General features: G+C 41.6%; 1 protein-coding gene across 2 annotated transcripts in view; it reads left to right on the forward strand.

The window, feature by feature from the left end:
• The window catches only part of rbfox1 (RNA binding fox-1 homolog 1), a 139,628-nt gene that overhangs the window by 30,546 nt on the left and 95,819 nt on the right, over positions 1-13,263 (forward strand). The window contains exon 3 of one of the 2 annotated variants that reach the window (XM_028412597.1): positions 9,344-9,544. In XM_028412597.1, the coding sequence (XP_028268398.1) occupies positions 9,491-9,544 (54 nt within the window). In that variant the 5' untranslated portion in view covers positions 9,344-9,490. Of the gene's footprint in view, positions 1-9,343; positions 9,545-13,263 lie in introns of those variants that run through there. The other variant, XM_028412599.1, reaches the window with a different exon arrangement.

A 13,263-nucleotide genomic window follows, 5' to 3' on the forward strand; every position in this document is an offset into this window, starting at 1 on the left:
CCCCCCCACCCCTCACTCCTTCTTTATCCGTGTCTCCCTCCATAAGCCTATTCCCCTTGAAGTGTGCTGGTTATGGATGCTCAAGTTGTCGGCCTGAGACCAGGAGATTATTAGGAGGATACATGATTAAAGAAACTCTCATTTCCTCCATGGCTGCAGAGAAAACTTTGCTTGCAGACAGATTCAGACCCTTTTAGTTTCCTTGACACGTCTGTTGGCACAACCAGACTACACGGCACGCTGTCTTACAATGTGGCATTAAAAGCACTGGCTGTTCTTTCTTTAATGGCAAAGTGGAACATTCCTTATGTGGAGAATTCTGATCTGAGGTGAAAGAGAGGAGATCGGAAAAAGGGAGGATCAGCGTCTTGGTTGTGTTGAGGGAGGTATCTCTGAATATATTATTGTTGCGGTGATATCTTAAACATCTGCATATATTACAACAAGCCTAAAGAGTCTGCAGTCCTAGGAGCTCTAAGCACATTATACTAAAAAGTTCATTTGAGGCTGCCGGGAATGTTATTAGTGTAAAACAGCCCCCTCAGCTGCTGGTGTTATGCTGGTATCTCGTGTTAATCCATTGTATTGTATCCTTCTGAAGGTTTATTGCTCTCTAGCTTGCAGCATCATGGGTGGGAGTCGTTTTTTTTCTTAGTGACAAGGTTTAAAAGTGCACAAATGTACCAAGTTTCTCTGTTAAAATCCATGTGAATTGGTTTATTGGTTAAATGCAACCCAGTATTTGTACTTTTAATTAAATTTAGAGGTGATCAAATGTTCTGTTTTAAAAAGAACAACATGTAAGACAATGAAAGAAAAAGAAAATCTGAGGCTTTGTTGTCTTATGCCACTAATGAAGTCCAGAGAGATATTGATTTATTACAGTTTTATTTGAGCATCATCCTTCACCACAATGGAAACACAAAGACTGGAAGAGCCAATTAGGGGGGGATGTTCCAGTAAATGATGGTGCCACCCCCCTGCTTGTCCTGAGTTCCTGCAGTGGGGAAAAAAAACACACAATGGTGGGGAAAGCCATTGAATGTCTGTATCATCACAGGCCCATTAAAAACAGCTCTGACAGACATCCTAACAGGGGAAGTTCCATTTATATAAAAAAAAGAAGCCTTAAACAGCTTCTCAGTTCCTGCTGTGTCAAAATACCCCTTAGCATTAATCCTCTGGCCGACATGGAACTCCATGTTCGAATATGCTTATTGACAGTGTTTTTTACATCCGGTGTCAACATTTTTAAATGTCACTTTGAATAATATCTGAGCTCCCATGTTCGACACACACACACATATTCGGAATTCCACGCCCTCGCTTTCAATTACACTATCGTACTTAAAAGTGCCCTTCATACAACACGCGCTTCTGGAGCCTCATCTGTATGGAAGCGTAATATGTTTTATTTCCTCTATAAAAATGTGCTGCATTTCTGCTATTGATTTCTGTCCACAGTGTGATGAATTGGGTTAAAGTCATGCTCTCAGAAGTGAAAGGAAGATGTTTGTCCGGCATATGAATGCGTTAAACCCCAGATGCTGGCGTCATCTACATATTTCTGCTCTTATTGCCCTGGGATGTGCCCGACGGAATACATTAGAATAGCAAAATATTAAAAAAAGTATTGATTTAGTCATTTATAAAATGCTGTAGTCATGTATTGATTGCTGGCTGTGATGCAGAGTGCAGAGAGCTGCTGGCTCCCTGTAGCTGCTTCACTTGGGATTTTCGGTGAAGAAGGAACGTTTCCTGTTGTGGCACTGACCTCCCCCTCGCAGTGGTCTCTCCTGTATTACTGTGTTTCACCACTGTATACCGTGTTGCCACTTGATTGCCCTGTGGGACTTTGGATTTAATGGAAATGCCCATGACAGCCTTGCTTTTTGACCTCTTGCCAAAAACGTATGAATAAACAGCTGTAAATTTCCTATTGTTGGAAAATTAGATGCAAGTTTCCTTTAGCTCTCAGGCTACATCCATATATCATTCTGATCTCTGCCCTTCACATACACAGCGAAAGAAGCAAGCAAGCAAATGAAGTGGGAAAACATTGCTGTTGACACTTGACCCAAACATCAAAACAGCGACCTAAAATATGCGTCTCTCAGCTTCTGAAGCATTTAAAATAGATTTTAGTTGAGGATCTCTCATGCAGCAGAACTACAGGAAGCCAGTTTTTTTGTGTTTTTTGGCTTCTGAATCCAATCAGTCAAATCAGTGTTCCGGGAGAAGAGCCAGGGTAAAATGACCACTCAGCGCCTCACATTCTGCAGCAGGAGTAGAGGAAGGAACAAGGGAGGCTTAGTGGAAAGACGAGCTGAGGGAATCTGTGCAAGTGTCAGTGAAAAAATACTAATAAGCAACTATTTAAGTCGCAGCAATCTTGTTTGTCAGCCTGTAATGTGGAATTAAAGTCTTTAATGAGTGATTTTATATAAGAAGTACTAATATGGCTGCAAAATCGCATTAATCTGCATGTAAATCGATGTTCAAATGCTCAACTTAACAACAAAAATAAACATGGTAAGATTGGGAGTTTAAAAGACCGTGAACTGGGCAGATCACTGAATTAAAATCTCCAACACGTTTTTACATGCATCACAGTTCATAATGCAAATTTTCTGGCTGTGCTTATGTCACAGAGGGTCACGATAATCTAAAGCCGCTAGTTTTTCTTTGATTGATTTCATTAAGTGATGAAAGCATGAATACATTTAGTCTGGAACCTTATCAATGTGTTTGGTCATTTGTTTTCATCTTAGATGTCGTACAGATCTGAAACTTTTATTCAGGAGCTGGATATTAGCTTCAAAAACGGCGCGATATTATCGCACAGCCCGAGGACTAATGCATTCTGTTGCGCTTCACATTCGAAGTTTTAGCAAAGGCCTGGATGTGTCCTCCATTTAACCTCTAATCGCCATGCGAGTGATAGTATGGTGCTTTTTACCCTCATTGAACTGTGTGTTTGTGTGTCAAGTGGATCTAATGCTTCTTCACTTCTACTCATGTCGCATTAAGCGGCTGACTGTGATATAAGATCTCTTTTCAGCCCGAACTGTCTGTTTAATAGTACAAATACACACACACTGAATGCTTCCATTGTTTACAGAGGGGTGGCCTGCTTTTATAGGGTCATACAAGTGATAGTCTCGCAGCTCGGTAGTATTGTGTGTGTGTGTGTGTGCATCTTCTGCCTCTGAAGTGTGCCATTTAGAGCCCGTGAAAATAAAACTGCAGCTTTCATTTATCTGGGAAGGGAAATTAAGCTCAGAGCCAACATTACATAAGGTGTTCATATTAACGTTGCTATTGTGAGGAATGTGTGTGGGTGGGAATGATAATGCAGCTCCTGTCACTGTAGTATAAAGGAAGCCAAACACTTAAACGCACACATATCCTCCCCTATCTGTTCCGATGCTGATGTACATCAGTAAATGGTAGGTCATTTTCCTCCAGGGGGGAAACGGCATTACATGCATACGGACCTCATTCAACATATGGACAACCCTATGTGGACACCGTATGATCTCTGGCCTCTATTTCCATGTCCAGCCTTATGCATTTGATGAAGGGTGATGAGGTCAGGTGTCATGTGGCCTTTAGGTCACAATCGGCATGTGCGTTCACACCAAATTTTATAGAATAGAAAGCTGACAAACACACAGTGTCATCTAAAGAGTCGAAATATGCTCAAAAGCTGCAACGATTAGTCAGTGGATGGGAGTTTGGAACTGTTAGTGTGGGAACAGGAACATTTCCAGCACATGTTCTATTGTTTTGTCCATAAAATACATTGAGTACATTGATTGATTATTCTTGGGCAATCAATCAGTCTTGCAAATAGTAATCGGCTACTGATCTAGCAGACTGCAACATATACATTTCTTGCCTTTAGAACTAAAAACAGACCATTGGTAGTTTCCAAATATTCCAAATAATATTTAAATCTAACCTTGTCCCCAGCCTAACACTAACTTGATTCTCACCTTTTTTTGAAACCTGACCTCATTCTATCCCATCATTACGTTTTTAACGTAAACACCACCTGGCGCAAAACTGATCGATGCTTTCGGCAGCACAACACGAGAACATCCAGCACACCAACACACATGCAACACAGGATAATTGTGTTATAGACGTGCACAGGGCCTCACAATACACACACACACAAATATTCACACACTTGGGCTACAAGCTGTCTCTGTGGTGGTGTTAAACTGCACAGAACAGGCCTGGAGGTGCAGCTGATCACAGTGGTACTGATAAGGCCTAACAGAGTGTATCAATTGCCTGTGTCTTGCCTCCATCCCTTTGTGGGGGAGGAGGGTTGCGTGGTGAGGGTTTACACCTCCAGCAGCACTTTGGCAAATGAAGCTTCTGACTTTCTCTCTGTAGCTAATCAATTAGCAACCTCCTCCTCTCCCCGCCTGCTGCCTCCTTCCCCCCTTTTCTTCCTTTCTTTGCCTCTTTTTGTCTTCTGTTCCCAGTATTTAATCAAACATGATCGTTATTACAGTTTCGGTGCTTTTCTGGCACTTTGGATGACAATACAGTCTGGCAGTGAAAGATAAGCCTCCATCCTCTCTAAATTAATCCAAACTGTAGTTAAACACACTTTACAGCTACAAGTCACAAGTCAGAGTCCTTGTTAATTTCTGACCCATTTTTAATCCAGCTGTGTATTTACAGCACTCTTGACATTGATATAGTGGGACTTCAGAATTTTCATTATATCAAATGTCATTTTTTTGGTCATATTTATGCGTGCCATTTTCTGTTCTGTGTAATTATTTTCTGTAATTACGTCTCTGTGTAGTCGTTTCCACCACAGTGCCTGTGTCCTCCAGCTCTGTGCTAATTGTTGCAGCTTAAGTTTTAGTTTATAGAGATCTTTACGTGCAGTGGTCTAATTTTGTATAGAGATGAGTTATGGAGGCACACACTGACATTTCAAAATAAAGAAATGACATATTAAACTAAAAGCTCTAGGCTGATTTGCATTGGACAGAAAGCAGCCTTGCTCCCAGTCTTTGTGCTAAGCTACATCGTTAACACACAGACATGAATCAGCTCATCTCGTCACATTCAGAAACATAAATGTAATCGTAAGGTCAAAATCCACAATAGCTCCTGCCAGCGTTGTGCTGGAGGGAAAAGAACTGGAAGGAAGAGATGGATGGCTGGAGGGGCTGGAGGCTGTGTGTCTCACTGTGCGTGAATGTATTAGTATGTATGAAGTGTGTAAATGGAAAGGTGCATACTGCTAGCGTAAGGGACTTCCACGGCACGCCGGCTTCGCCTCGACTATACTCTGCCCCGTCCGCATATTCTATCCATCACCAATAAATTACATATTAATGCCCCCACTGTCACCCCACCTGCTCAACACTAATCCACCAGCCACACTCTCTGCTTCCCCCCTTCCCAATTCCTTTCTTTCTGCCTGCCCTACTCCCCATTTTGCCCTTATTTCCCTTCCATGTAGCTCTTATTATCTCCTTGTTAGCATGGCTGTTACTTCCATTGTCTTCTTCGTCCTGCCTTCCCCCTCTCTTTCTCATTTCTCCCTTCTCTTGAACTCAAAATCCACATTTCTAATGCAGTTCATGTAATAGTGTTGAAATTACGAGACGACTTAGCAGAACAACAAAAAGAGCACAGGAGACATTTAACCTAGACTTGTAGTGGATGTCTGGTAGTCCACAGTTCCTCTCATGGGAGGTCTCTGGGTTTTAAGCCATGTTGACATCTGCCCAAAGGATCCAAATACTCAATGAACAATGAAATAGAGTAGTTCTCTTGAGTTACTTTTACCTCTCTGCTGGCTCCAACGTGCTTCAGCTGTTCATTGGATATTTCTTGTGCAATTATCTAGACAAAAACATGTGAATACATGAGATGAGTAGTTGGCATATTGGATGTTGGAAGAAAAAAAATCAATATGGTGCATTCTAAATTGTAATAAATGTTCTGACATCACATGTTCCCATTTCTGCTGTTTAATGTGAACAATAGCTGCGACTGTGCTTTGCTCTGTGCCCCTCCTGTCCTAATTAAGCCCTCAGAGTATCAACATGTAAGTCTTAACAACCTGTTGTCCTTATTTAAGCTTGTGTTAGTGTTTACATCTTAAGTGGAACAAAGACCTACTGCACATGTATTTGTGTAATTGATCATTAACTTGGTTGACATCCACAGCCTCGTTATATTACCTGTACCCCTGTGTATAATTGTTTTTAATCAGATTTAAAAAAAAAAAAAACAACAAACACATACATACACAACACACTCCCTCAGGCCTCACGTCCACCTCTTTCTCTTCAGCTATTTCCCCTCTCTTTCCTCTCCCATCACATCACCCCCCCAAACCTCTCCAACTTCTCCTCTGCCCCTCTTGTCCAGAGGTAGCTTTCACTGAGAGATATATTAATGTGGCAGTTTAATTAGCGAGAACCCACATGACTATTGATTATGCTCTAGCCTGAGGTAAAGTTTGCCTTCTGCTCCCAGTCATGTATCGATCTCCGGGTGGGAAGGAGCACATCGGCAGTCACAGAGTTCGCATATCAAGTGGATGAACCTGCAAGCGTACATGGCCTCAACTCTCATGGTGGAAAGCAACAATATGTAGGCTGTTTTTAGGGGATGGACCCAACATGAAGCAAAGTAAAGTCACACTTTTTGCACCCCCACCTGCAAGATCTCCTGACTGTACTAGCCGTAGATGTTCATTGAACATATCTACATAGAGAGTATAGATTATGTTCAGTCAGATATCATAGCATGTTCTGAAAAACACCTTTGAAAGGTTTCTTCTGTAGACCAGACAGCAAAGCAGTGGACAAACCTCCTCTTTGTGATGCTCCATCCTGTTTTTAGAGGTTAACAGTAAAACTTTACAAAAGCTAAAACATTTCTGCATGTTTGGTGAAATGAATGGAACTAAAATATGTGCCCTTGAGCTTTTATATGTGAATGCATTCATTCACGTCTGCATTGAAAAGAAGTGTGTGGATGTCTACCACTTAACATGACTTACTGTTCGGCTTTTATGAAAGTCCTGGATGTGTTCTCTGTGTAATACACAAGAGTGCATAAATGCCACGTTGTGGTTTGAATACACAAAGGGTTGGAAAAGGGAGAAAAAGTTGTTGTAGCTTACTGTGCCTGAATCGAATCCCTAAATCCACAATAAATGTTATCATATGATCAAACGAACGCTTAGATTTTCTCACAGCCCATAGTCCTCAGTAAAAGCACATTTTTTTCTCTCTCACAGGTATTTCAGTCCATATGTTATGAATCTTTGGGTTGAGCTCAGCATTAGATTAAGTCTTAAGCTCTCTCTTGCTTATGAAACTTGTAGTTGAATGTTAAACTACAGCTGTAATGTTCAGTGACTGATCCTGGCCGCGGGCCTGCCACTGAAAAATGAACATGCAGTGGAGAAACTGATTAGGATCCTTTTTTTTTCTCCTGTAGTCTGTATTCACAAAATAAGATGGCTGTTTGATTATAAAAGGCCAAGTCGAGACAACTCTGAAAAACACCAATCTTCAAGAAATCACATCAGTGTTTGGCAGCTTGTTCCTTTTCAGCGCCGCTTGCAGCATGGTTCTGAAATCCAGCCAAAGTGAGACACAAGAAAGGCGGGGGCTGGAGAAAGACCCTGACTCTGTGACAAGGATATTAAAAGGCTTTATAGCATTGCCGTCTATGGCTCACTTCACCGCTGTAGCTTTAGGCTCTTTAGCTACAAATGGCTCTCAAAGGTCAAACTAACATGTTATTTAGGGTGCAGATAATCTCCCTTCTGTGAATCCAGTTCTATCAAGAGTCTTTTTGTCCTCTGAGCAGAGACAGCTCTGTTTTTCCTCCACGGCATCTTGACTTTTGGTACTCTGAGCAGTCGTTAGAGAACTTCTCAGCTAGGATTAGAGAATCCTGACGATGGTGTAAGAGTGACTACACACATCCTGCTAGCAATTGCTGAAGCTGATGGCTGGTGTTGCCGCAAGCAGATCTGAAAGGTCAAGTCTAGTGTGAAATGGAATGTCTGGATACAGACTTATGAGATAAGTGGGAGAAGGGCCCTGAATTCAAGTCACAATGTAAGGTTGGGTTGAAAAATAAATAAATAAAGACACAAACAGATAAACAAAATGAACAAAAACATAGAAATAAACATACAGAAATGTCTAAAAAATACTGACTAGATATCTTACACATAGATTTAGACATTAAATCTAAAAGGACTTCGACAGAAGAAGAAAAAATTCAATTTGATTCAGATCACAAATTTTCATGATGTTGAAAATTGTTTTCAATTGTCTTGAGAGCAGACAACAAGCCCTACCCAGCATATCTCACCTGTGTGATTGATGCCAGATTGCTGTCTCTTTTGCCATAAATGAGCCCAGATACAACAATCACTTCTCTTCCTTTTAGCACCCTGAAGCAAAAAGCATTTACCATTTTGGTGAGGCAGCCGTTTGCTGACGTGCTGAAAATGAGAAGTCTAAAGATTGACTGTATGGATTAGTGAGGTCTGGCCAGGAGGGCCTCTTCGGTGTCAGAAACAATCTGCTGGTTTGTGTAAAGTTAGAAGTAGAAAGCATATCAGTTGTGACAATAGACATTTACTAAGTACAGTTTATGCATATATGCAACACTACATATAGGCTTTGAGTAGAGAACAGGTTACTGTCCATATAATCTGTAAAGCATAAGGCACAGGTTGTGGTGAAAGACTGATATGCTATTTGACAATCAGATCTTCTTGTCACATGATGCTTCTTTCCCATTTCTGATCGTTAGTATAATCCAGTGAGAGAAATGAGGCCGGATGTGGTCAAACATCTGGCCAGCTCGCCCCATGTCATGTTAACAAGCTGATCTGGGACTTGGTGATTCATCTCTCCTGTACAATTTGTACCCCTTCTTCTTACTCAGCCACTGTTTCCTCAGGGCAAGAGGGCAGAAAGGTGTATTTTAATCCACACTGAGAGTATTTTGCACTAAATTATTAAGTCAAAAACACTTGTACCTTCTCCATTTAATGTTGCCAAGCAGGGAGAGCTAACACTAGCCTGATCAGAGATGGTGTGGTCAAGCGTTGACCTGCTATTCCAGGTAATTTTGAGGACTAATAATTGAACCAAGAAGCTGTAATCAATGTCCCAGTGATCTCTTCAGTGCAGGCCTTTGAGTCCTATTGAGTTTGCAACAGGACGTTTGAATCAATCATCCTGCAGAATCTCAATCTCATCCAAACGGTGTACACAATAAGCTTGTGTCTTTATGTATAACACTATTTTCCTTTGCTCCACAGGACAAATCTGCGTCTGAGTGCCAACCACGCCTTCCCCTGGACCTGGAAAAAAAACGAGCCAGCAGACTTGAACTGGCCTGTCAATAGGCAGCTGAGAGACTATAAAACACTCGTCAAAAGCCAGAGAAAAACTATGACAGACGTCCAATGAGTTCACTACCAGTTCTTGAGCAAAAGGTCCTACTGCAACAAGAGGCACAGGTAAGACGTTTGCCCAGATTATCGGTCTGCGGACAGTTAACGCCCCAAACGCTAGTGCATGATACAGTCAAATGTTTGTAGATGTAGAAAATAATTCAATCTCAAATCAAAGCGTTTTAGCCCCTCACATTTTATTGCAGGTTTTCTTGTTTTGCCTTATGTGAGAACAGCTTGTTGTACTGTCCACTGTCTCCCACTGTACAAACAACACCACTGTTCACTGTCTGTGAAGCATCTTCTACATTCATATTTTATAATTATCAACTCACATTTTTCCAGGGAGAAATAATCACATAACTGCATTGGTACATGTTGGGCTCTGAAACACTGTTTTGTTGGTATTGTAATAAAATATACAAGACAGTGTAAGACATGCTAAACTTAGTAGACTTTTACACTGTCCTTCTATATACTGTCCCTTCAGTTTGCTGTGACAGTGCTGCTGACAGTGGTCACATTTAATGCTGTTAGGGCTCTGTAACACATGGACCTGGTCCTCTGTGAGGACATCTGGCCCAAAAGAGTGATACATACAAAATAATTTATGAGCACTGGATGGCTGAAAAGTGACACATCTTGAGTGTACAGACTGGGGTGTTCATGTACAAGCCCACTTGGCAATGATAAATATTAATTCTCAAGAAGTTGTTTTTTTTTTTTTTTGGGGGGGGGGGGGGGGGGGGGGGGGGGAATCTGCTGCTCCGACAGTGATTAGAGTGGGCAGGAAAAACCTCTGTACAGCCACTGCCTGTATGGAAAGCAGCTAGGCTGGAATCCAGTCGCCTGAGGCTGAGCTGATCTAATTGGCAGCTGTCTGACATGTCAGCTGAGCCAGCGCTGCCATTTTGGGTCCTGATCAAAGGTGAACCCTGGCTGTTATGGCGGAGGGGATGGGGTAGGGTTTGTAGCTACCAGCACCGGGATAAGGGTCCAACCTCACTCCATTAGACCTCAGCTACAATGTCTTTCTCTGTGTGTGTCTGTGTTTGACAGCCGTTCTGTCATCAGAGCGATGCCAACTGATGGCATGTCACTTTTAGCAGCTTGTTATCACTGAGGTTGCGACATCATTAGGGATGGGGTAACATGTACACACACACACAGGCACATACACACAGGAGAGAACTTACCTGTAAAGTTCTGCTGTTGGACACTGCTGATGCTCGCACTATTAAAACATTCGATCTAAGGAGGCGTCTGGTTTTAACAAACCTGAATTTGAATTCTGTCGACATCTTTTGCTCCTTAAAATGTGCAGCAGAAAGGTAATGAAATAATATATCTTCCTATCAAGGGCGAACTCCAGGCAATTTCACTTGTTGTGATCAATAGAGAAAAAAAATCCTGTCTCTACTACATTAAGTTTTGAAGCAGAACCACTAAATCTGTCATCATAATAGGCACAAGGTATGTTTCGTTCATTTTGAGTGTGAGGTCACAGGGATGAAATAACTTTCCCACCATCATCATCTTCCAGCAATAACAACAGTGATCCACCACACTGAGATTAACTTTATCTCAACCGCAGCACATCTATTATTTATCTGCTATTTTTTTTCTCCCTTTTGTTTTTCCTTGAGGTTTGACAGTGCAGGAGTTTGTTGTGAAACTGGGTTGCATAGCTGTTGGGAGACTCAGGAGGGAGGTGGGCATGAATACCTCCTCTAATTTGCCCAAAGATGAAATGGACCAATTGATGTGTGAGGCAGCTCTTTTTCCCCAAATTGAAGCAGCAGATATCTTCATCTCTGGGGAGGCGCTCCGACTCAGATTCAGAAAATGATTGTGTTCTTTTTTTTTTTGTGTATGAGGGGTAATTAATATAGGTTCATGACCTGAGGAAGAGGGAGTCAACGGTTTATTTTTCCTACACACTTATTCCAGTGGTTGTGGGGGGCATACCATTCATGCCATTTTCTGCCCAATAGAATGCATTTAATGTTATGAATTTGTGTGTTTTAAGATGATCTTTACTTAACCCATACCCAGTTTTAATGCAGAACTGTAACCAGTAGTTTTTATGCCATATCCAGTCGTGATTAAAAATGAAAGTACAAAACAGCTCATGGTGTTAGGGGAGTCGAACCTTGGACTTCTGAGAGAAAGTTCACTGCCTTGATGACATCAGACAATGCAATCACCTGTTTTGATAATGTTTTAAGTTCTTTTAGTAACCAGCATTGAGCACATTAAACAGACAGCACCTGCTGCATGAACCTTTTTTATTGATTAGCAACAATAAGGAAGAAAAGTAAGTAGCTTAGTGTTTTGATTACAAAGATATCAACCAGATAGATGGGTAGATGGATAAAATCTGCATTATATATTGCTGATCGGCTGCCTTGACACATCTGTTTGAGGGTTGCAAATCACATGAATGGGGCAGATGTTAGCCAGGAGGGGTGTTCTGCAGTGACTTATCATTCATCTAGTCTGAAGATCCGGCAGGATGCCCACACATTCTGTCAGGATTGATTAACCACACCAGTTGACCAGGTTGTATCACCTTTCATAAGTGCAAGTGTACAGTCACTGTTACAAGGAGATGTAGTGGAGAACATTATTGCTGTGAATTCAGAGAAAAAGAGAGAAGACAGAGAGTACCTCCTTGTCCTCATAAGGCTTCCGCATGCTGGACATGTTACGTGAAAAGCCTCTTTTTAGCTGGGTTTTGTTTTGTGGGGGAAAGCTCTGCAGAGATGCTGACAGCTGCAGAAAACAGAAGCAACAGAAAAACGAGGGAGAGAAGGAGAGAGAAGGGGTAGAGGAAGTGAGGCTCATTAGAACAAAGCTAAAATATGAGTGCTGTTTGAAAGTGCACGAGGAGATAGGAGACAGGGGAAACAACAGTAAAACCAAGGCTGGGGCTAATTAAAAAGGCTTAAATTAATTGAGTTTCTGTTTTTAACCGCCATGCAAAATCTACATACATGCACACATACTCACACTCCCACTCAGCCAACGGACCAGTGACGATATGGAGACAAATCAAAGGATGAGAAAAGGCTGATTAAGAGCTTAGAAACTTGAGGAGGAAGATGAAAGGGAAGGCACAGCAAGAGGCGGAGGAGGAGAAAGAAACAGGAAGAGCTTCAGGCAGAGTGTAGCTGCTGGAGGAGGCATTCAGCACGATACTGAAGACAATAACGGTTTGGACTCTGTGACCTACAGAGGCTGGCAGCACATCCGTCCCAAATTTCTTACAGTGCGCCCTGCAGTGTCAAACCGAGCAGTCGTCTCAGCTAGGCGGTAACAACATACCAACAAGTCCAATTAGGAGAGAACATAGGCAGATCTCTGCCTGTATGGTACAGATAAAGTCATAATGTGGGAATGTAGTGGTGAAGATTTGATAGCGTTGTTAGGTTTTTGGATGGATCATGCCTTGGGTTAAAATTACATACAGATATGAGCTCCTACATTTTTTTCAAGATATGATGTTCACATGCTTTAAACCACTGTGAAGAGATCCATATGTTAACCTGTCACTGATTTCAGTGTATCTGATCACTGTATATTGGTCAGGATGTGGTCTTTCTAGACTGTTCTAGTAAAATTTTGGATCATCATATTAGTATTTAGAGTCTTTAGAGAGAAGCGCAACAGGAAGTGAACAGGAACAGGAAAAATGCAAAAATAAAGGTGAAATTTGTAGCAAACCAACAGTTAACAAGCAGTAGCACTTCCCTAGTGTTCAATTCAAAAGAAAAATATTCTTT

This window comes from Parambassis ranga, chromosome 8 (genome assembly GCF_900634625.1).
Source record: "Parambassis ranga chromosome 8, fParRan2.1, whole genome shotgun sequence".
Lineage (NCBI taxonomy): Eukaryota > Metazoa > Chordata > Actinopteri > Ambassidae > Parambassis > Parambassis ranga.